This window comes from Netta rufina (genome assembly GCF_964035555.1).
Source record: "Netta rufina genome assembly, chromosome: 18".
NCBI lineage: Eukaryota > Metazoa > Chordata > Aves > Anseriformes > Anatidae > Netta > Netta rufina.
Genome location: NC_140142.1, coordinates 10,358,471 through 10,380,446, shown reverse-complemented (window position 1 = coordinate 10,380,446; position 21,976 = coordinate 10,358,471). Strand labels below are relative to the sequence as shown.

At 49.8% G+C, this 21,976-nt stretch overlaps 2 protein-coding genes across 2 annotated transcripts in view; one reads left to right on the top strand and one right to left on the bottom strand.

Moving 5' to 3' along the window:
- The window catches only part of LOC311216457 (antigen WC1.1-like), a gene marked incomplete at both ends in the record, with an annotated part of 568,360 nt that overhangs the window by 398,787 nt on the left and 147,597 nt on the right, over window positions 1-21,976 (top strand). The window lies entirely within an intron of this gene.
- Window positions 18,130-19,077, bottom strand: LOC311216575 (olfactory receptor 6E1-like; the record flags this gene model as incomplete). The annotated part of the gene is made up of 1 exon (XM_084298108.1): window positions 18,130-19,077. One exon carries the CDS (start codon window positions 19,075-19,077, stop codon window positions 18,130-18,132), a length of 948 nt encoding a protein of 315 aa, XP_084154234.1.

The following is a 21,976-nucleotide window of genomic DNA, read 5'->3' as shown; positions in this document are numbered from 1 at the left end:
CACAGCACAGCAGGGCTGGGGGCACTGCCTGCAGGGGACAAGGGTGACTGAGAGAAGGGAGGGAGATGTTAAAGGCAGTGTGGAGGGGGGGATGCTGAGAGCTCACTGCAGGAGAGATCTTCAGAGCCCTGAATAGGGTAAGTCTGTGGCTGCAGGGCAGCATAGCTGTTGTTCCTGGTGCCATCTCCAGATTTGCTGGCAAATCCCACAGCCTGTAGGAGCTTTCAGGAGGACTCTCAGAGCTTCTTTGGAGAAGAAAATGACAAGCTCCAGGGCAGGGACTACCTACCAAAGCTGTCAGAGGGACAGGACACGAGGGTTCTGTTTCATGGGGCTGGCTGTAGGCTGTGTAGCCACGGTGCAGGCAGGGGTGGCCAGGGCTGTGGTGCAGAGCAGGGTCCCTGCTGTGCCCCAGGGGCTGTGTGCTGGGGCAGGGTCTCTGATGCCTTCCAGGCTCAGCACTCAGCCTGCCTGGGGAGCTGCCCAGGGCACTGCGGGGAGAAGCGGTGGGTGGAAGTTTATACCTCCAGTACTGTGTCCAGTTCAGCACTCCCCCATACAAGAGAGACATAGAACTACTGGAACAAGTTCAGAAGAGGGCTACTAAAATGAGATTATTAGATGACTGTAGCTCCTGTTGTATGAGGACTGGGTGAGAGAGCTGTGCCTCTTTAGCTTTGAAAATAGAAGAATGAAGGGAAACCTCATAAATGTATATGAATATCTGAGGGAAGGGTGTTGAGAGCGTGGAGCAAGTTTCTTTTCATTTGTGCCCAAAGACAGCACGAGAGACAATGGGCACAAACTGAAGCACAGGAAGCTCCAGCTGAATATCAGGGAGTACTTCTTTACTGTGAGGGTGACAGAGCCCTGGAATGGGTTGCCCAAAGAGGTTGTGGAATCTCCTCCTCTGAAGATATTCAAAACCTGCCTGGGTACCATTCTGTGCAATGTGCCTTAGGTGATCCTGCTTGGTGGGGGGATTGGACTAGATGATCTTCAGAGGTCCATTCTAACCCTGGACATTGTGTGATTGTGTGAAGGAGGTCTCCCGACATGGCAGGACCTTGCTGCTGCCCAGAGGTTGCTGCCTAAGGCAGGCTGCTCACAGCTCCACAGCACCCCAGGGCATCTCGGGGGGAGATTCTTGACAGGGAAGACCAAGGCAGGAGCTTCCTGAAGGGAAAGCACTCTCTAGGATCTCTGCTTTCACTTTCCTGCTAAGTGGACAATCACCGGGATCGTAATGGAATTGTCAGGTTTGTATCAGTGACTGAACCTCAGAGATCATTACACTGAAATAGAATTGCGAGTCTGTGAGGAACCTTCTAATTTCCCTTCACAGCTCTTAGCCTACAGACAGCACCAAAAACATTTTCATTGTTTCTTGTGGGATTGTGGGATATCCTGCTCAACACTTGCAAATAGGGAGATGCCTCTGGCTAGTGGGCACCTGAGATACGTCTCTGGTGCTCTTTACCAGACACTGTAGGAAAGTACAAACTCCTGCTGAGCCCAGAGAGGATCTGCCCAATCTCTGAGACAACGTTAAACTCAAAAACAAAACAAAACAAAACAAAACACAAACAACCAAACAAAAAAAAACAGATCTCACAGGGAAGAGGCAGCGTGTCTTGTTGAGCAGCTTTCTGTGAAGAATGGTAGAGGTTTTGCTTGGATAAGTCTCTAACTTGTCTCTGTCTTTTCCTCCACGGATAGGCAACCATGTGCAGAGGCAGCAAATGTCCAACAGCAGCTTCCTCACAGAGTTCCTCCTCCTGCCATTTGCAGACACACGCGAGCTGCAGGTCCTGCACTTCGGTCTCTTCCTGGGCATTTACGTGACTGCCCTCCTGGGCAATGGCCTCATCCTCACCGCCGTAGCCTGTGACCACCGCCTCCACACCCCCATGTACTTCTTCCTCCTCAACCTCTCCCTCATCGACCTGGGCTCCATCTCCACCACTGTCCCCAAAGCCATGGCCAACTCCCTGTGGGACACCAAGACCATTCCCAATGCAGGTTGTGCTACCCAGGTGTTTATGTTTGCCTTCTTTCTCACAACAGAGTTTTATCTTCTTACCATCATGGCTCATGACCGCTATATAGCCATCTGCAAACCCCTGCACTATGGGACAATAATGGACAGCAGAACCTGTGCCAAAATGACAGCAGCTGCCTGGGGCAGTGGTGTTCTCTATGCTGTGCTGCACACTGCCAATACCTTTTCCCTCCCCCTCTGCCAAGGTAATGTCCTGGACCAGTTCTTCTGTGAGATTCCCCAGATCCTCAAGCTCTCCTGCTCAGGTGCCTACCCCAGAGAGATTGGCCTTGTTGTGTTCAGTTCCTGTTTATTTTTTGGGTGTTTTGTTTTCATTCTTTTCTCCTACGTACAGATCTTCAGGGTCGTGACTAGGATTTCCTTGCAGCAGGGATGGCACAAAGCATTTTACACATGCCTCCCTCACGTGGCTGTGGTCTCCCTGTTTCTCAGCACTGCCTTTTTAGCCTACATGAAGCCCCCCTCCATGTCCTCCTCCTCCCTGAATCTTTTGTTGGCAGTTCTGTATTCGGTGTTGCCTCCATCAGTGAACCCCCTCATCTACAGCATGAGGAACAAGGAGCTCAAGGATGCAGTTTGGAAACTGATGACTCAAGGTTTTTCAGAACCAATGAAATGCCTGCCTTCTTTGGTATATCAGTCATAATATAACTCAATACAGGACCAGATATAATTCTTTTTCTTTGTTTTTCTTTACTTCTAGTATAGTTGTCCACAAATAAATGTTTTTCAAACCCTTCCATTTCGGTATCTACCTTGTGTGTCTCCAAGACTTGGTATAAGTAAGGTGTATTTATAGTGTGTTTGAGATGTATTTGAATAAAAGACCCTGCTGTGACTTGCTTGCTTGAGATCCTTCCTCAGAGACATGTGGTGGAGCTGCAGGGGGACTTGGCTGTGTTCAGAGGTGGAAGGGGAGAAGAGTCCCGGCACAGCAACACTGCCAGAGAGCCCCAGGGCTTGGTCTTTCCTGAGCTGCTCCCCTTCCACACTCTCATTCGGAGTCTTTGTGTTATCGTGAGGACTGATTGCTCTTGTCACTTGCTCACTGTGCTGCTGTGTGGCAGTCATGTGTCCAAAGGCAGGGCAGGCCAGAGGCACTTCTCTAACACAGCTGGCTCCGTACCAGCATCTCCAGCATAAAGGGGGATCGGCTGAGGGCAGTACCTGAAGGCTCAGCTTTTCTCCCAAAGCTGGTCTTACGGATATTTCAAAGGGACAGACTTGGACAAGGCTCCTTGCTTTGTTTATTTCTCTTCTATTAATCTCTGACTCTGAAGAAGGCCAGGTACCTGTGCACATCCTCCATAGCCAAAGAACCACTCGTGTGGGAGGCAGTCAGCGGCAGTGTCCCCCTCGAGCTAGCTTTGCTTTCCCAGCCTGACCATCACAGCCATGCAGAGTGCCCCCATGGCCCCACGGAACACAGCCCCCTTACTCTGCAGAGCAGCACTGCCAGCTCAGGGAATGTGGGCAGCATGGACAGGGGCTGCAGGAATGACTCCTCAGGTCAGCCCAGACGTGCTGGGCTGGGGCAAGGCTGTGTGGGACATGGGGTGTCTCAGGAGCAGAGCAGGGCTCTGTGTGTGTGCAGTGGTGCTGCCTGAGGAGCCCCAGGGCCAGCAGTGTGGTGCTGTGCTGTGCTGGGGAGTGAGGCTAGGCTGGGGGGCTGCAGGCTCCCTGTGAGAGGGAAAAGGTTTGGAGGCAGGGTGGAAAGGAGGGAGAGGAAATTGCAGTAGAAGAGAGGCAACCATTCATCTCCTGTTCTCCATTTGCTGCTTTGGAGCCATCCCAGCCTGAGCTGTTCTGCTGGGATGGGCTGGGCTGTGAAAAGGTCAGGGAATTTTGGAGAGCTGGGGAGGGTCTGGACTGGGCTGGCCACCTGGTAGGAAAAGGGAGGACCAGAAGTGCAGAGGCTGGGCACTTGTTCTCTGGACACCCTGGCAGATGCTGCCCCAGGACAATGGTCCCAGAGCAGCCCCTCACAACCACCATCGCGAGCACTAGGCTCTCGCCCTAGCTCACACTGGTGGTTTGTTCCTCCAGCTACGAACACTAAATGACTACATCTGAAGTCCATGTTTGTCTTGTCCATCTGAGACAGCCTATGGTGTGGGCGTGGTGAGATGAACTTGAATGAGCCCAAGTGCCATCAGCTGTTTCTTAAGGGTGCCATCATATCCAGTGGGACAGACAGAGTCTCAAGGTCAATTCCCATTTGGAGGTATGGTCCTCTTGAAAACCAGCTAAATAAAGCAATGCATCGTGAAAAAAACAGCTGAATAAAGCAATGCAGTCACAAGTGGTGCCCCTCAGGGGCCGGTCTTGGGCCCGATGTTTTTCAACATCTTTATCAATGACATAGATGATGGAATTGAGTGCACCCTCAGCAAGTTTGCAGATGACACCAAGCTGAGTGGTACAGTCAAAGCAGTGGAAGGAAGGGATGCCATCCAAAGGGACCTGGACAGGCTGGAGAAGTGGGCCTATGGGAACCTAATGAGGTTCAAGAAGGCCAAGTGCAAGGTGTTGTACTTGGGCTGGGGCAATCCCCAGTATTTATATCGTCTGAGAGAAGAAGAACTTGAGAGCAGACCTGCATAGAAGGACCTGGGGGTCCTGCTGGATGAGAAGATGGACATGAGCCAGAAGTGCATGCTTGCAGCCCGGAAGGCCAGCTATGTCCTGGGCTGCATTAAAAAAGGGGAGTCCAGCAGGGAGAGGGAGGTGATTGTCTCCCTCTACTCTGCTCTTGTCAGACCGCACCTGGAATCCTGTGTGCAGGCCTGGGACCCCCAGCACAAGAAGGATGTGGAGCTCTTGGAAGGCGTCCAGAGGAGGACCACGAAGATGATCAGAGGGCTGGAGCACCTCTCCTATGCAGAAAGCACCTCTCCTATGCCTCATTGCAGTCTTCCAGTACATAAAGGGCATGTATAAACAGGAGGGGGAACGCCTGTTTACATGTGTTGATAGTGATAGGACAAGGGGGAATGGTTTTAAACTAAGGCAGGGGAGATTTAGGTTAGAAATTAGAAGACGGTTTTTCAGTCAGAGGGTGGTGAGGCACTGGAACAGGTTGTCCAGGGAGGCTGTGGATGCCCCATCTCTGGAGGCATTCAAGGCCAGGCTGGATGCAGCTTTGGGCAGCCTGCTCTAGTGGTTGGCAACCCTGCCCAGAGCAGCAGTGCTGAAACTAGATGATCTTTAAGGTCCTTTTCAACCCAGGCCATTCTAGAATTCTATGATTCTATGACTTTCACACCAAGTCCTTCTCTGCAGAGTTCTCGACTTTTTCCTAAACTATATATACAGTTCTTGATTCACTTTTCCACAAAGAGGTGGTCATTTCTTTCAGTATGACCTGGACTTGCTAAAGCCAGCATTGGGAAACGTGAGTCTGGACATGTGGGAGGCCTTCTGAAGCATGAGCTGGTTGGCAGGCAGAGTACCTGAGGGATTATGCAGGGCATCCCCTGCACCCAGTGCTCCTGGCTGTGAGGGGAAGAGGCCTCCTGAACACAACAGCTCCTTGTAGCCCTGTGCATGCTGGCTGTGAGGTCACTTCTGTCCCAGAACCTGGCTGGCCAACAGCAGGAAGGAAGAGCCTCTGAGGTCATAAAGGCCTTCAGAAAGCTGCCCCCAACAGGGTGATACATTTGGGGAGGTCAGGGGAAATCTGGGAGAATAAAGCTAGGAGATTTGTGGGAAAGAAGATTGGCTTGGCTAATAGAAAGGAAAGATTTTGAAGAGGTGAGAGGGGTTCAGGTAAGGCTGATGCTGCAACAACACTTACTAGGAAAACTTTCACATCAAACCCTGGCAATATTTCTAACCAGGAACATTAAAACCTAGTGATACCCTAATTGCTATGCTTCACCATGGAAGGAATCTAATCCCTTACGTCAAAACCTACCTTTATATTAAACCCCAAACACATCAGCTGTTACGGTTAATCTTAATCTATTGCTTTTACTAATCCCTAGCCCTTAATCGCTTACATTAAATTGCCATCCTTAACACCAACCCTCATCCCATAACAAAGCACATAATGAAACCCTAACCAAAGATCTAGCTCATACCATAAACATTGACTGTCTACCCAAAGCAGAACTCAGAAGCATCCCTCTAAAACGCTGCTCAATCCCTAACCTGGAAGGCAAAATCTAATCCCTAAACCCTAACCTGAACACCTGATCCTCACATACCTTGTTCTTGCACTCTTATCACAAAATTGAAGTGGTTTCACTCCATGAGGCTATGAAGGGTTTGAGAGGTCCTGCAGCAATTGCTTGGTCTTGGAGGAGGTGACATGGATCTGCTCAGGTCATAGGGCTCAAGGAGGAGATGGGTGGGGATGCTCTGCTGAGGTCAGCTGTGCCTCAGGATCTCAGGAGGCAGCAGGAGGCCCATGGCTGTGCAGGTGGGTGTCGGGGAACTTCTGCCTGAGGGCCTGATGTGCCACCTTCAGGCACATGGCTGGTGTATGCTTGTGGCATTTAAGTTGTCATAAGGAACTAAGGAGCCGCAGACATGCAGCTAGTGTCAATATTTATTTCAAAGTCATTCCTAACCTAGTACCTAACAGAGCTTGCATGTAGTAGTCTGCTCTCCATCAGAAAAGCTGAAAGGCCATCAGGAGCTCTATGGCCTTGGATGATGACAACGACCTTGCTTTTATTGCACTAGGTGCTGGGCGTCAAGGAGGGTGCCAGTTTTGGATGTCCTTATAGGGTGTCCAGTCTCAGGGGTTTTAGGGCATGAGCCACCTCCTCCTCAGCTGGACTTCCAGAAGAGAGAAGCCCGTGTCCTGCAAGGTGATGCAGAAGAATGAGACTAAGAGTACCTGCTGTGCAGTGTCACTTCCAAAGGTGGCATGCAAGCTTTATAAACTGAACACTTCCATGCATGCCCATCTGCCTTTCTCCATGTCAGCAGGTTGGAGCATTGTGGTATTCTTTCTTATTTCTCCACCTGTGTGTGGGTCTCTTAATCTCGTTGTCAGGGGTGCAGGTGGGTGTAAGCTTCTGTTCTGACATGGATTGCTGGGCCCTGCCCTGAGGGCATCTTTTTGGGAACAAGGTGCACAAGCTTCATTTTAAACTGTCAGACACACTGTCATCCAGTTGGGAGTGTTGGAGATGAGCTGACTCATTCCTCATTCAGTTCAGGGAAGGGTAAATTCTGAGGGAGAAGGCGTGAATTTTGCTCAGAGAAATCTCTCTAACTTGTCTCTCTTTTTTTTCCTCCATGGATAGCCAGTCCTGCCCTGAGGCAACAAATGTCCAACAGCAGCTTCCCCACTGAGTTCCTCCTCCTGCCATTCGCAGACACACGCGAGCTGCAGCTCCTGCACTTTGCGCTCTTCCTGGGCATCTACCTTGCTGCCCTCCTGGGCAACGGCCTCATCCTCACAGCCATAGCCTGCGACCACCGCCTCCACACCCCCATTTACTTTTTCCTCCTCAACCTCTCTCTCCTTGACCTGGGCACTATTACCACCACTGTTCCCAAAGCCATGGCTAATTGCCTGTGTGATACTATGACCATTTCCTATGCAGGTTGTGCTACCCAAGCCTTTTCTTTATTGTCTTTGTCACAGCAGAGTTTTATCTTCTCACCATCATGGCCTATGACCGCTACATTGCCATCTGCAAACCCCTGCACTATGGGACAATAATGGACAGCAGAACTTGTGTCAACATGACAGCAGCTACCTGGGGCAGTACTTTCCTTTATGCTGTGCTGCATATGGCCAATGCATTTTCACTGCCCCTCTGCCAGGGAAATCTCCTGGACCAGTTCTTCTGTGAACTTCCCCAGATTCTCAAGCTCTCCTGCTCAGATGCCTACCTCAGAGAGGCTGTACTTCTTGTGGTTAGTGCTATTTTAGGATTTGTGTGTTTTATTTTCCTTCTGCTGTCCTATGTGCTGATCTTCAGGGCAGTGCTGAGGATCCCCTCGCAGCAGGGCCGGTACAAAGCCTTTTCCACATGCCTCCCTCACCTGGTTGTGATCTCCCTGTTCATCAGCACCAGCATATTTGCCTACCTGAAGCCCCCTTCCATCTCTTCTCCATTCCTCAACCTTTTGCTGGCCGTTCTGTACTCCGTGGTGCCCCCAGCTCTGAACCCCCTCATCTACAGCATGCAAAACAAGGAGCTCAAGTGTGCAGTTAGGAGACAGATTTGGGGAATGTTTTCCAGTACTTATAAAGATTCCTTCACTCTCCAATAATGAATACAAGTACATCCCCTCCTTCCAAGCTTGTGTTGTCTTCGTACTCTTTTTTTTTTTTTTTTTTGGGGGGGGGGGTGTGGGTCATTACTACTGCTTCTGTTCCTTGCATTTGTACATAAATATTTGGATTCCCTCCACTGCTGTGAACGAACAAACTTATTCAGTTCCATTAGCACGTCGTAGAGATGTGCATCTAACACTGTGAGTCAGAGCAGACTCTCTGATGACATCTTGGAATTATCCCAGTGCAATGTCTGAAGCCTGGAACTTCCTTCCCCCCAAAAAAAGTGTCAAGAATAGGCCCAAAGAATTGCTCCCCACAAGGATCTGTTCCTGCTTCAGTTCAGGAGGGAATGGCTCAGTTTTGCATTGTGACCTGTCAGAGACCAAGGACTAGATTTAAGACTCACCCATGGGTGTCTGCTCACAGCAGAGGCAGCGAATGCTCACTGCACTACATAGCCAGGGTTCTGTCCATGTGTGACCCATAGGTGATGTCCTTCAGGAGGGGAATCTGGAACTGCCTGCAGAGCCCAGGACTCCTCCAGGGACAGCAGAGCCTGGTGTGGGCAGTGACTGCAGCCCCTCTGAAAGTGAGAGATCTCCCACTGTGAGCTCAGCCACAGGGAAAGAACTAAAGCCAGGTATTCACAGGGAACCTGTGACTCTGCAATCTCAGGGAAGAGAGTAGGCTCCCAGCAAGCAGAGGGAAGGGAAGGTGGGGAGTGATTCAATTCCCCCTTCGTGAAGTACCTTTGTCCGAAATACCTCTGTACAGCCTGTTTGTTCTGCATAGCAGTACCAATAGCTTGGGGACCACATGTGGGGAGCGTGGGGATGGCCATTCCCCACTGCCCAAGGGGAGCCAATCTTTGAAATTTGATCACCTCCATCTTCCCGCTGGCATCAGTGTCTGTACTGGGGGAACAGTTACTGTGGATCAACACTGGGTCATGGGCCCAGAGATTTCAATACCCAGCTGCAGAAAAGACTGACTAACCTGATCTACCTATAAAGCTATCGCTGCTCAGAGATGATGGTATTGGACACCTCCAGAGGTCCCTCCTGACTCCCTCAGATGGGACTCTTCAGACAGAAGGCCAAGTCTGTGGCTGCCTTATGTGGGCTGGGCTTTCCTGAAGCTGTACTTTCAGGTTTCTTTGGTTCATCAGGATAGGAATGGAAACAGAACTGTACAGAGTACAGAAGATTTGGAGTTTCTGTCACATCAATTTTTATGAGGAACCTCAAAAAGTGCCTTCAGCACTCTCAGTCTTTCATAATGCAGCAGCATCACCTTCCCAGTTTCATCAGGGCTTGTGTGACCTGCTCTTCTGCACCTGCACACACAGAGAGGGTTCAGGACAGAGCTGAGCAGACAGCAGATGGGGTGGGGTGTGTGAGCACTGGCAGGGCACAGACTTGGGGACAGAAAAGGAGCTCCTGGAAGGGACTCCTGCAGGCAGCAGAAATGGGCAGGGAGAAAGGGAATTTCTCTTCACAAACAGAGAAGGACTGGTGGAGGATGTGATTGTCGGGAGCTGTCTTGGGCAGAGTGACCATGAAATGGTGGAGTTCACTATTCTTGGTGAGGCCAGGAAGAGGACCAGTAAAACCACTTTATGGGACTTCCGGAGTGCTGACTTAGTGCAGCTGAGGACACTGGTTGGTAGAGTCCCTTGGGAGGAGGTTCTGAAGGGCAGAGGGGTCCAGGAAGGCTGGGCGCTCTTCAAGAGGGAAATCTTAATGGCACAGGAACGGTCTGTCCCCACGTGCCCAAAGACGAGCTGGCGGGGAAGAAGACCAGCCTGGCTCAACAGAGAATTGTGGCTTGAGCTTAGGAGAAAAAAGAGGGTTTATAATCTTTGGAAAAGTGGGCAGGCCACTAGGGAGGACTATAAGGATGTTGCGAGGTTCTGCAGTGACAAAATTAGAAAGGCCAAAGCTCATCTGTAGCTCAATCTGGCTACTGCCATTAAAGATAATAAAATATGTTTTTATAAATACATCAACACAAAAAGGAGGACTAAGGAGAATCTCCATCCTTTACTGGATGCGGGGGGAAACTTAGTGACAAGAGATGAGGAAAAGGCGGAGGTGTTTAATGCCTTCTTCGCCTCAGTCTTTAGCGGCAATACCGGTTGTTCTCTGGATACCCAGTACCCTGAGCTGGTGGAAGGGGATGGGGAGCAGGATGTGGCCTTCACTATCCACGAAGAACTGGTTGGTGACCTGGTACGGCACTTGGATGTGCACAAGTCGATAGGGCTGGATGGGATCCACCCAAGGGTACTGAGAGAACTGGCAGAGGAGCTGGCCAAGCCCCTATCCATCATTTATCAGCAGTCCTGGCTATTGGGGGAGGTCCCAGTTGACTGGCGGCTAGCAAACATGACGCCCATCTACAAGAAGGGCCAGAGGACTGACCCGGGAAACTACAGACCTGTCAGTTTGACCTCAGTGCCAGGGAAGCTCATGGAGCAGATTATCTTAAGAGTCATCATGCAGCACTTGCAGGGCAAGCAGGCGATCAGGCCGAGGCCGCATAGGTTTATGAAAGGCAGGTCCTGCTTGAGGAACCTGATCTCCTTCTATGACAAAGTGACGCGCTGGGTGGAGTGCTGAGAACTGAGTGCACCCTCAGTAAGTTTGCAGATGACACCAAGCTAGGTGCGTGTGTCGATCTGTTCGAGGGTAGGAAGGCTCTGCAGGAGGATCTGGATAGGCTGCACCGATGGGCTGAGGTCAACTGCATGAAGTTCAACAAGGCCAAGTGTCGGGTCCTCCACCTGGGGCACAACAACCCCAAGCAGAGCTACAGGCTGGGAGAGGAATGGTTGGAGAGCTGCCAGGCAGAGAAGGACCTGGGAGTGATGGTTGATAGTTGGCTGAATATGAGCCAGCAGTGTGCTCAGGTGGCCAAGAAGGCCAACGGCATCCTGGCTTGTATCAGAAACAGTGTGACCAGCAGGGCTAGGGAAGTGATCGTCCCCCTGTACTCGGCTCTGGTGAGGCCGCACCTCGAGTACTGTGTTCAGTTTTGGGCCCCTCGCTACAAGAAGGACATCGAGGTGCTTGAGCGGGTCCAGAGAAGGGCGACGAAGCTGGTGAGGGGCCTGGAGATCAAGTCCTACGAGGAGCGGCTGAGGGAGCTGGGCTTGTTCAGCCTGGAGAAAAGGAGGCTCATGGGCAACCTTATTGCTCTCTACAGATACCTTAAAGGAGGCTGTAGCGAGGTGGGGGTTGGTCTATTCTCCCACGTGCCTGGTGACAGGACGAGGGGGAATGGGCTTAAGTTGAGCCAGAGGAGTTTTAGGTTAGATGTTAGGAAGAACTTCTTTACCGAAAGGGTTGTGAGGCATTGGAACAGGCTGCCCAGGGAAGTGGTGGAGTCACCATCCCTGGAAGTCTTCAAAAGACGTTTAGATGTAGAGCTTAGGGATATGGTTTAGTGGGGACTGTTAGTGTTAGGTCAGAGGTTGGACTCGATGATCTTGAGGTCTCTTCCAACCTAGAAATTCTGTTATTCTGTGATTCTGTGAAAAAGGAAACCCCCCTCAGCTTTCCCTCCCACCGAGCAGAGCCTCTGCCCTCTGGGCTTGGGTGTCCTGGGTAGGAGCTGCCTCCTGGGTCGCCAGAGCCCCAGAAGAAGGAAGGTCTGCCTCTCCTGCCATGTGCCCTGTCCAACTGCCTGGCAAAGGGCTGAGAGCCACTGCTCTGCCATGGTGCTGCCTGGCAGCCAGCATGCACAGCTGGGCTGGTTGACCCCTTTCTGCTTGCTCATCTGTCTCTCCCTCCCCTCTCTCGGTCATGCTTCTTGTCCTCTTCCCTCCACCTCTCTGTATTGTTTGTTCTCATGCACTGGAGGTCTTGGATATGCAAGTAATTTGGGACAGCCAGCTGGGGGTCAGCAGAGGAGCAGATGCTGGCACTCAGGCAGAGAATTGTGTTCCTTACAGTGCACTCACCCAGCACAGGGCAGAGTGCCAGCTGGGGAGCAGGAAGTATGCTATCCTGAGAAGGTAAGAATGGAAGTTAGTGTGCAGGAGCTCCATGAGAAACAGAGTGGATTTTGCTCGGATACCCTGTCCTGATTATGCATTTTCCTCCATGGACAGGCAACCATGCCCAGAGGCAGCAAATGTCCAACAGCAGCTTCACCATCAAATTCCTCCTCCTGCCATTCGCAGACACACGCGAGCTGCAGCTCCTGCACTTCGCGCTCTTCCTGGGCATCTACCTGGCTGCCCTCCCGGGGAACGGCCTCATCCTCACAGCCGTAGCCTGTGATCACCACCTCCACACCCCCATGTACGTCTTCCTCCTCAACCTCTCTCTCCTTGACCTGGGCACTATTACCACCACTGTTCCCAAAGCCATAGCCAATTTCCTCTGGGAAACCAGGAATATCTCCTACTCAGGATGTATTGCCCAGGTCTTTTTCTTTCTGTTCATGATTGGAGGAGAGTATTGTCTTCTCACCGTCATGGCCTATGACCTCTATGTTGCCATCTGCAAACCCCTGCACTATGGGACAATAATGGACAGCAGAACTTGTGTCAACATGGCAGCAGCTACCTGGGGCAGTGGCTTTCTCAATGCCATGGTGCACACTGCCAGTACATTTTCCCTTCTTCTTTGCCAAGGCAATGCCCTGGACCTGTTCTTCTGTGAAATCCCCCAGATCCTCAAGCTCTCCTGCTCAGATGCCTACGTCAGGGAATTTGGACTTGTTCTGATTAGTCTCCCTTTAGCTTCAGGGTGTTTTATTTTTATTCTTTTCTCCTATGTGCAGATCATCAGATCAGTGCTGAGGATACCATCCAAGCAGGAACAGCACAAAGCTTTTTCCACGTTTCCCTCACCTGGCTATGGTCTCCATCTTTTCCAGAACTGCCATGTTTGCCTACCTGAAGCCCCCTTCCATCTCCTCCCCATCCCTGAACCTGGTGGTGACAGTGCTGTACTCAGTGGTGCCTCCAGCAGTGAACCCCGTCATCTACAGCATGAGGAACCAGGAGCTCAAGGATGCACTGAAGAAGCTGAGTCAATCAGTAGTCCTTCAGCAGCAGTAAGCTGCCCATGTCTCTTCACAAGGGATTTCCAGTTCATCTCAGGAAACTGGTGGTCTTTGTGCATTTTTTTCTGTGATAATCTTGTTTGTCTGCCTTCACTCGACTTCTGTAGAGTGGCCTAAACCCACTCTTTTTGACCCAGAGGCCCTTGTACCTGTATCTATTGTTAAGGTACAACTGGCTTCCCCTGTCACATCTCTTTAATAAAAGGGTGTTTCCACAGTGCTGGTGCCTGGATGTTGGGTTCTTCTTCCAATGTTGTGGTCAGGAACAGGCTGAAGAAATTGTTTTATTATCAGGTGGAGGTCATTGCTCTATGAAATTGCTGTCAATGGCTCTATGTCCAGGTGGAGGCTGGTGAGGAGTAGTGTCCCTCAGGGCCTGTCTTGGGACCAGCACTGTTTAATATTATTATCAGTGATGTAGACAGTGGGATCAAGTGCACCCTCAGCAACTTTGCCAATGACACCAATCTGAGTGGTGCTGTTGATACAACAAAAGGAAGGGATGATATCTGTTTGGACCTGAGCAAGTTTGAGAAGTGGGCCCATGTGAATTTAAAGAGGTTCGACAAGTCCAAGTGCACTGCACCTGGGCCAGGGCAATCCCAGACATGAGGACAGACTGGGAGAAGAAGTCCTTGAGAGCAGCCCTGCTGAGAAGGACTTGTGGGTTCTGGTGGACAAAAAGTTTGACATGAGCCAGCAGTGCATACTTGCAGCCCAGAAGCCAACTGCACCCCAGGCTCCATCAACAGAGGAGTGTCCAGCAGGATGAGGGAGGTGATTGTGCCCCTCTGCTCTGCCCTTGTGAGGCCTCATTTGGAGTGTGGGCTCCCCAGCACAAGAAGGAAGTTGATCTGTTAAAGTGGGTCCGGAGGAGGGCCACATAGCTGATCAGACAGCTGGAGCACATCTCCAGTGAAGAAAGGCTGAGAGAGCTGGAAAATAAGGACCCTTATTTTCTTCATCCTGAAGAAAATAAGGGTCCTGGGAGACCTCAATGCAGCTTTTCAGTGCTTAAAGGAGTCTTATAAATAAGATAAAGAGTAACTTTTTGCTTGGGCCAATAATGACAGGACAAGAGAGAATGGCTTTAAACCAGGCCCCTCACTCTGCAGAGTATCACCACCAGCTCTGGGCACCGCAGGGACCACAGGAAGGGGACAGGAGTGGCAGTTCCTGTCCTGCCAGAGGAAAACTCAGATGTTGTCTGAGTTGTGTGGCCATGCTGGGTGAGGACTCACAGCAGGGCATTTGTGGTGCAGAGCCAGAGCTCGTGGAGAGGAGTAACATGCAAGTGCAGGAGGCAGGTGGTCACTCTGGGCCATTGGTGGAATGATTGGCATGGGAAGGTGGCCCAGGACATTCGTCATCCCCAGCCTCTAGCGATGGCTGTTCCTAGTACTGGCTGCTCACTCGGATTTATGGCTGGGGTTTGCTGCCAGCCCACCCCCATCCTCACCTTCAGCTCCCTGCCTGTGTGGGGGAATGGCCAACCCTGTCCAATCTCTTCCCTGGACCAGACACCTTCAGACCTCAGAGCAGGGATGTCTGTGAAACCCCCATGGGACATGGTCAGGGCAAGGCAGGCATCAGGTGCAGGGGGAAGGGGAGAGCTATAGAGAAAGGGAAGCAAGGGTTGCATTGGGGATCATGCTTGGGGACCATTACCCACCCTGACCACACCCTTCCTGTGCTGTGCCTGAACAGTGGGGCCATGGGACCATGTGTGGGACAGAAAGGACAGGCTGGTGCAGGGATAGAGTCCAAGTTAGTGAGAAGTGTCTATCTGCCAGAGGGTATGAAGGCCCCTGAGAGTGACCTGGACAGGATGGATCAAAGGGCAGAGGCCAATGGGATGAGGTTCAACTTGGCTAAGTGCATCCTCATGCAACGCTACAGGCTTGTGGCAGAGTGTCTGGAAAGCTGTGCAGAGGAAAAAGATCTGGGGGTGTTTGTTGATGCTCACCTGAACATGAGCCAGCAGTCTTCCCAGGTGGCCAAGAAGGCCAATGGCATTCTGCCTTGTGTCAGGAATAGTGCAGCCAGCAGGACCAGGGAGGTGATCATGATACTCTGCTCTGCTGAGGCTGCACCTTGAGTACTGTGTTCAGTTTTGGGCCCCTCACTACAAGAAGGACATTGAGGCCCTGCAAAATATCCAGAGAAGGGCTACGAAGCTGGTGAAGGGTCTGGAACACAATTCTAATGAGGAGCAGCTGAGGGAACTGGGGTTGTTTAGTCTGCAGAAGAGGAGGCTCAGGGGAGACCTTATTGCTCTCTCTAGCTACCAAAAGGAAGTTGTGCGGAGCTGGGGGTCAGCCTCTTCTTGCAGATAACTACTGATAGGATTAGAGGGAATGGCCTCAGGTTGCTCCAGGGAGGTTTAGTTTGGAAATTAGAAGACATTTCTTCTCAGAAAGAGTAGTCAGGCATTGGAATGGATTGCCCAAGGAAGCAGTAGTGTCACTGTCCCTGGGGGGGTTTTGAGGAGAGGTTGGACCTGGCGCTTAGGGACATGATTTAGTGGGTGACATTGGTAGTAGGGGCATGGTTGGACCAGATGACCTTGGAGGTCTCTCCTCCAATGATTCTATTGATTCTATTTTGCCCAGTTGCTGTATGAGCTTCAGGGAGTTAGAAACTTGCCCCATCTCCCAGAGCTCTCATGAACTTCTTTACAGTATTTATCTTTCTATGGTCTGTTTTTCTAAGACTTTTCTTGTGCCCTAATGGAAAGTAGATCCCCTTAGATGCAGCATGGTCATGGCAGGCATTTCTTCTGCACTATGGGCCTGTGTCTTGGTTGTAAAGAAACTTTCCCAAGAGGTCCACAAACTCAAAGAGCATATACCTTCCTCCCTCTACGTGTACGAACCAGTACCTCAGCTTTTAGGAGTAAACATGCCTCTGCACAAGAAAGGGGATATGGTGGGTCCACACAACATACCACTCTGTGGTTTTACCCACATGACCATGGAGGGGACATGAGAAAATGGGATGGGAAATCTACCTCAACCCTAGAGGCATGGGTATATAAGTTACAAGGAAAAACAATTGCAAAAGGGGGTGGAGGGGGTGGGGCGGGGAATGGCCCTTCCAGGAAAATTGCTGCTCCAATTTCCATGAATACTCTGACTAGAATTAGAGGTGCTCTGCCTCCAATCAGGTGGAGGAACAACTGAGTTTATTGGACTGTGTGGGTTTGATGGCCTGACACATCAGATCCGCAGAAGTATGAGGCTCTAGTGGACACCAGTGCAAGGTGTACTGCAATGTCATCCAGCTATAAAGGGGCAGAACTCATTTTTATCTCTGGAGTGACAGGGGAATCCTGACAGTTAACTGTATTGGAGGCTGAAGTGCAGCCTCTTTAAGACAGTGAGATTAAACAGCTCTTTGCCTTGCTCAGTCTCTTGGAGGACCCTTCTTTTGTGGGGTTGCTGAGGGTCAAAGAGCAGCAGATGCTGATCACTATCCCAGTGGTGCACAGGGAGCAATACTGCACTAACTGAGACTCCATGATTAACATTCATGAACTGGTTTATTGACTGGAGAGACAAGAAGTGATCAGCAAGACTTGCTCACTCTTTAATGGTCCCATATGGCTAGTGTGAATGGTTGACGAAAAGTGGAGACTAGCATTGGACTATCGTGGCCTGAATGAAATCATGCCACTACTGAGTGCTGCAGTGCTGGACGTGGTAGAACTCCAATATGAACTAGAATCAAAGCCATACAAGAGGTATACCACGACTGATATCACTAATGTGTTTTTCTCAATCCCTTTAGCAGCAGAGTGCAGTCCACAATGACACAGGACACAGGTGAAAGCAGGCAGGCACACTCAGCATTCACACAAACACAAACAGCAGCAGCAGCATTATCCGGATCCCCTGTCTGGCTGAGCAAGACGGAGGCCCATTATTGGGAAATGTAAAGTGCTTGTGTGCGCAAATGCATGTGCATGTGTGTGTGTGCAAGGTAGATCCCTGCAGTAGTTGGGATCAGATACTCAGCCTGCCCAGAACAAATTCCTGGCTCCCAGTCTGTGCAGTCAAAGACAGTTGGACATATGAACCCCTATGGATGCAGCCCCACTCGAGCTGCTGGCACACACCACCCCAATCTAACACACACTCACAAAGACACAGGCACACACACATAAGTCAACACACTCCCATCTCTCCTGTTGCTGACTACAATGACACATGGGCCCTCTGATGCCCTGGTTCTAGTCCAGCTGCTGCATTTACCCCTATGTGCTATCACCAAGTGACCTACAGCCCTTGGCAACAATCCCCTTAGTCCAAATGGTGATGCGGAGAGCTGCTGCCAGTGATGCATCTGGATGGGTTTCCGCCTGGACACTGGGGTGACAGCCCTCCCAAGGCAGTCCTGGAAGGAGCTGGGACAAGATCTTGGTTCCACAGGAGCCTGTGACTTGGGTTCCCACCTGCCATTGTGCTTTGTGCTCTTCTGGGCTCATGGAGATGGGCTTTTGTTGAGCTGAGGACTCTCCTGTGATGGGCCTGGAATCAGTCAGAGCAGGGCATGAACTGAATTACTCATCCTGCCATCACTTCCTTGGGCCTTCATTTTGTGTGCAGATGAACACAGCCTAACACAATCCAGCAAGAACATAAACCCCTGGAAGCATCTGAATGTGGAGGTCACATACATACGGAGGTGGTATTACATAAGATATGACAGCAGATAACTGAAATTGCTCTTCAGAAATGCATCACAGTTAGGGGAAAAGCTGTGCTGTTGCACAGGCCATGGCTTCCTTCAGGGCCAGCATCACGGCCTTGTTTCTAAGACTGTAGATGAATGGGTTTAAGAATGGGTACAGGACAGTGTTCGGCAAAGCTACAATGCTGTTGGTCTTCAAAGAAACGTGATCTGAGGAGGGTGCGTAGAGAGCAATGCAGCTTCCATAGGCAATGGCCAAGGTGGTGAGATGGGAGGAACATGTAGCAAAAGCTTTTCTCCTTGCAGAGGCTGCTGGCATTTGTAGAATACAGAAGAAGATGCTTGTGTAAGATGCCAGAGTCAGACACAGGGAAGACAGCACAATAAACAATATGAAAACTGATTCTGTTTTCCAAAGCAGGGTGACGTCAGAGCAGGACAGTTGGAATAAGGGGGTGGTGTCACAAAAAACATGCTGGATCTTGTTCGAACCACAGAAAGTGAGCTTGGAAAGCAGCACCAGGCGGTAAATCAAGAATGTGAAGCCCATGACCCAAACAGCAGCAACCAGCTGGATACAGAGCTGATGCTTCATGATGGCAGCATAGCGCAAAGGCTGGCAGATGGCAACATAACGGTCAAAGGACATGACAACAAGGAGAACAAACTCTGCAGCACCCAGGGCAAAATAGAAGGAGGACTGGGCAAAGCAGCCACCTACTGAGATTGTTCTCCTGCCAGAGCTCAGAATCACCAAGAGTTTGGTGCTTGTGCAGGATGTAAACCAGATTTCCAGGAATGCCAGATTGCCAATGAAATAGTACATGGGGGTTTGCAGGCGGTTATCCATACACACCAGGAAAATAATGGCTGCATTCCCCATCACTGTTGTCAGGTACATGAGTAGAAGGACCAGGAAGAGAAATAACTGTAGCTTCTGATCAAGCCCTGAGAAGCCTTTAAGGATGAATTCAGTAACGACAGTTCCATTGCCTACTCTCATGCCCAATTTCCATTCATCCTGCTGGGGCAGGAACATGGCAAATATACAAGTCCAATAATTTCATGGCCTGGACAGAAGGCTATCTCCTTCCTTCTCTATTTTCTTCTTGACGGCTTCCTATACAATAGAGACTGACTTTTCTGTTTTACATATCAGGCAGAATCCTCTGAGAATTTCTTGTCTTCTTTCCAACTTTGTCCATCAGCCACAAATGATTCTCAAGAACACAAGACTAACAAGGTGTTGTTAGCGATTGCACCCTGTTCCTGGGAAAGTCCATGTTCACTCAGAACAATTGCAAACATCCATCATAACAATGTTTTAAAAGGAAATCTCATGTCCTGAACAAATACTTTCTATTACATAGGAGATAAACCATCAGTTCAAATATATACATTGAAAGTTATTCTCTCTCCTCTTCAGTACTTGCCTTTTTGGACTAGCAGCAGCTGAGGATCCCTTGATTTCAAATTAAGAGAATTTCAAGTACCTCTTTTGTAATGTCCTGCTTTCTTCTACATCATCTTCCTTTGCTTCTTTAGGAATGAGGGAATACCAGTAGTAAGTGTAGTTTGCCTTTTTTAGTACTGTAAAGGCCAAAATTCATTGTGGTCCCACCGGATCAGTGGAAATGGATCTGTCACACAATCTCATCTGACCTCATTCTGTGTGGAAATGCAGTTGTTTCTGCAGTTGGTCTTCTCTCTTACTATCAAACGTCCTCACCTAAATGCCTTATGTTTCTGAGAGGTGTAAAAATCTTGTCATCTTTAAAAGTTTAAGGACAGTCCTTGTTGTATGAAGAATAAATGTCTAAAAAAAGCAAAGTGCCAAGTACTACTGTGTAGGTTTATATTTCACTTGACTAAAAGTCACATCCTTCAGGTTGAGAAATTTAACTTACTCCCATCCTGTCAACTCTGAGAGAGACAGAGAGAGTCTGAAAGAGATTCCTCACCTTCATTTGTCATGACAGTTCTAGCCTGGGATGACCCAGCCATGAGCACTTTCTCTTGTCTCCACTGACTGTTGGGGGAGCCTCGGGAGAACAAGTTCTCACAGGCACCAGGAGTGAAGTAGATTAAACTCATTACTCAAGTCTCTGATGATTTTAGTAAATTAGTCCCTTCTGTAAATCAAACTACTCCTCTAACAGGAAAATAAGCAAAACTAAAACAAAAACCACAAGAGAAACTTGTTCAGCAAAGATAGACATTTTCTCCTTCACCTTTCCCTATGTGTTTAGACAGAAAGGATCAGAGAAGATGACTGCAAAAAGAGAACAACTCCTCAAAATCCAAAGGTGGGGGAGGAGATGATGGATTCAAGGCAGTGAAGTAGTTTCTGTGTGGGCTGTATTGTCCCCTCAGGACTTGTCCCAGAGCAGAATGGGTGCACTTAGGCAGGAAAATGGGAAACTCAGAAGTGGGGAGTACAACCATGTTTGCATGGACATTTCAGTCTGGGGTTTGGGCTGGTCTTAGACTCCAAATGCCCTGCCTTGCTCTTTGCCTCTAGACTGGCAAAGAGGAATCTGTGCACTGGCTTCATCTGGAAAACTTGTTCAGATTTATCCATTGGCTGTAATTGTTTTAGCTGAATATTGGCCCGGTCACCAACAGCAATATGTTGTGGTTTAGACCTGACAGGCAACTAAGCACTGAGGGGATCTGGTCAAGGACCGTTTCCCCTGCAACGAGGGTAAATAATCATGGGAGGCAGTGATGGGAAACAAGTCTGGTCAGTCACATTAATCATAAGATCACAAAAACATAGAAAGATTTGGTTTCAAAGGCACCTTAAACATCACCTAGTTCCAACTGCCCTGCCATAGCCAGGGGCACCTTCCACCAGACCAGGTTGCTCAAACCCCATTAAGCCTGGCCTTGAACACTTCCAGGGATGGGGCACCCACAATTTCTCTGGTCAATCTGTTACAGTGCCTCACCACCCTCAGAGAAATCAATTTCTTCTGAATATCCAGTCTAAAACTACCCTCTCTTAGTTTAAAAGCTACCTCTGTTCTGAATGGAAATGCAGAAAGGGAAGACACACTGGGCACAGTTGTTTGTGCTGCTGCTTCTGCTGCTAAGGACAAGAGTTATGCATCCCAGTCTGTCTCGGGAGCCTCACACTGAAATGTAGGTGCACGGGGTTCACATCCAATCCTGATATATGACTTCCTCATCCTTGTGGAGATGGTCAAAGAAGAGGAGCAGTCATTTGTAAGCACCCAGCAAAGAAGTGCACAGCATCTGTCCCAGTCCGTGTCTTTTATACTTCCTGCAGCTACGGAAATGGGGGACAGTCACCTTAGAGGCCTATATCGTGCTTTTCTGATCCATGCAGAGTTTTCAGATAACCAAGGGCATCAGAAATGGCCCCAGAAACTCATGTCTGGGATATCCCATCTATTTTTATTCACAAGCTCTCATCTGCATGGTATCTCTCCTCCAGCTGGACCCCTCTCTTCACATCTAATTCCTTTTCCAAGGAGCCCCCAGTGGGCTGCATCAGCTCAGTACTTTGGCAACTTGGTTGTCCATGTTGCACCTGGACTATTGCCCATGGTGGGGATTGGGAGAATTTCCTTTCCTCTTCTTGTCTCACACCTGGCTTTCTCATCTGGAAGAAATCTCAGCTGATGGCTTCAGAAGAATTTTGTCTCTCTGTGAAACTCCAGAGAAATATCCTCATCAATCAAAGTGTTCATCGAGCAAGGATCTGTGTGGGTTGTGTTTGTTGAAAGTTGAGAAGCAGACAGTCCTGGAATTGTGATCACTGGTGGGCTAAAGCAGCCCTGTGTTTCAGTTCTCCTCTGTGCTGAGGAAGGATGCTGCCAGCTGACACTGAGCTAACCAGAACCTTGGTAAAGAAGCCTCTGAGACATGGGGTAGAG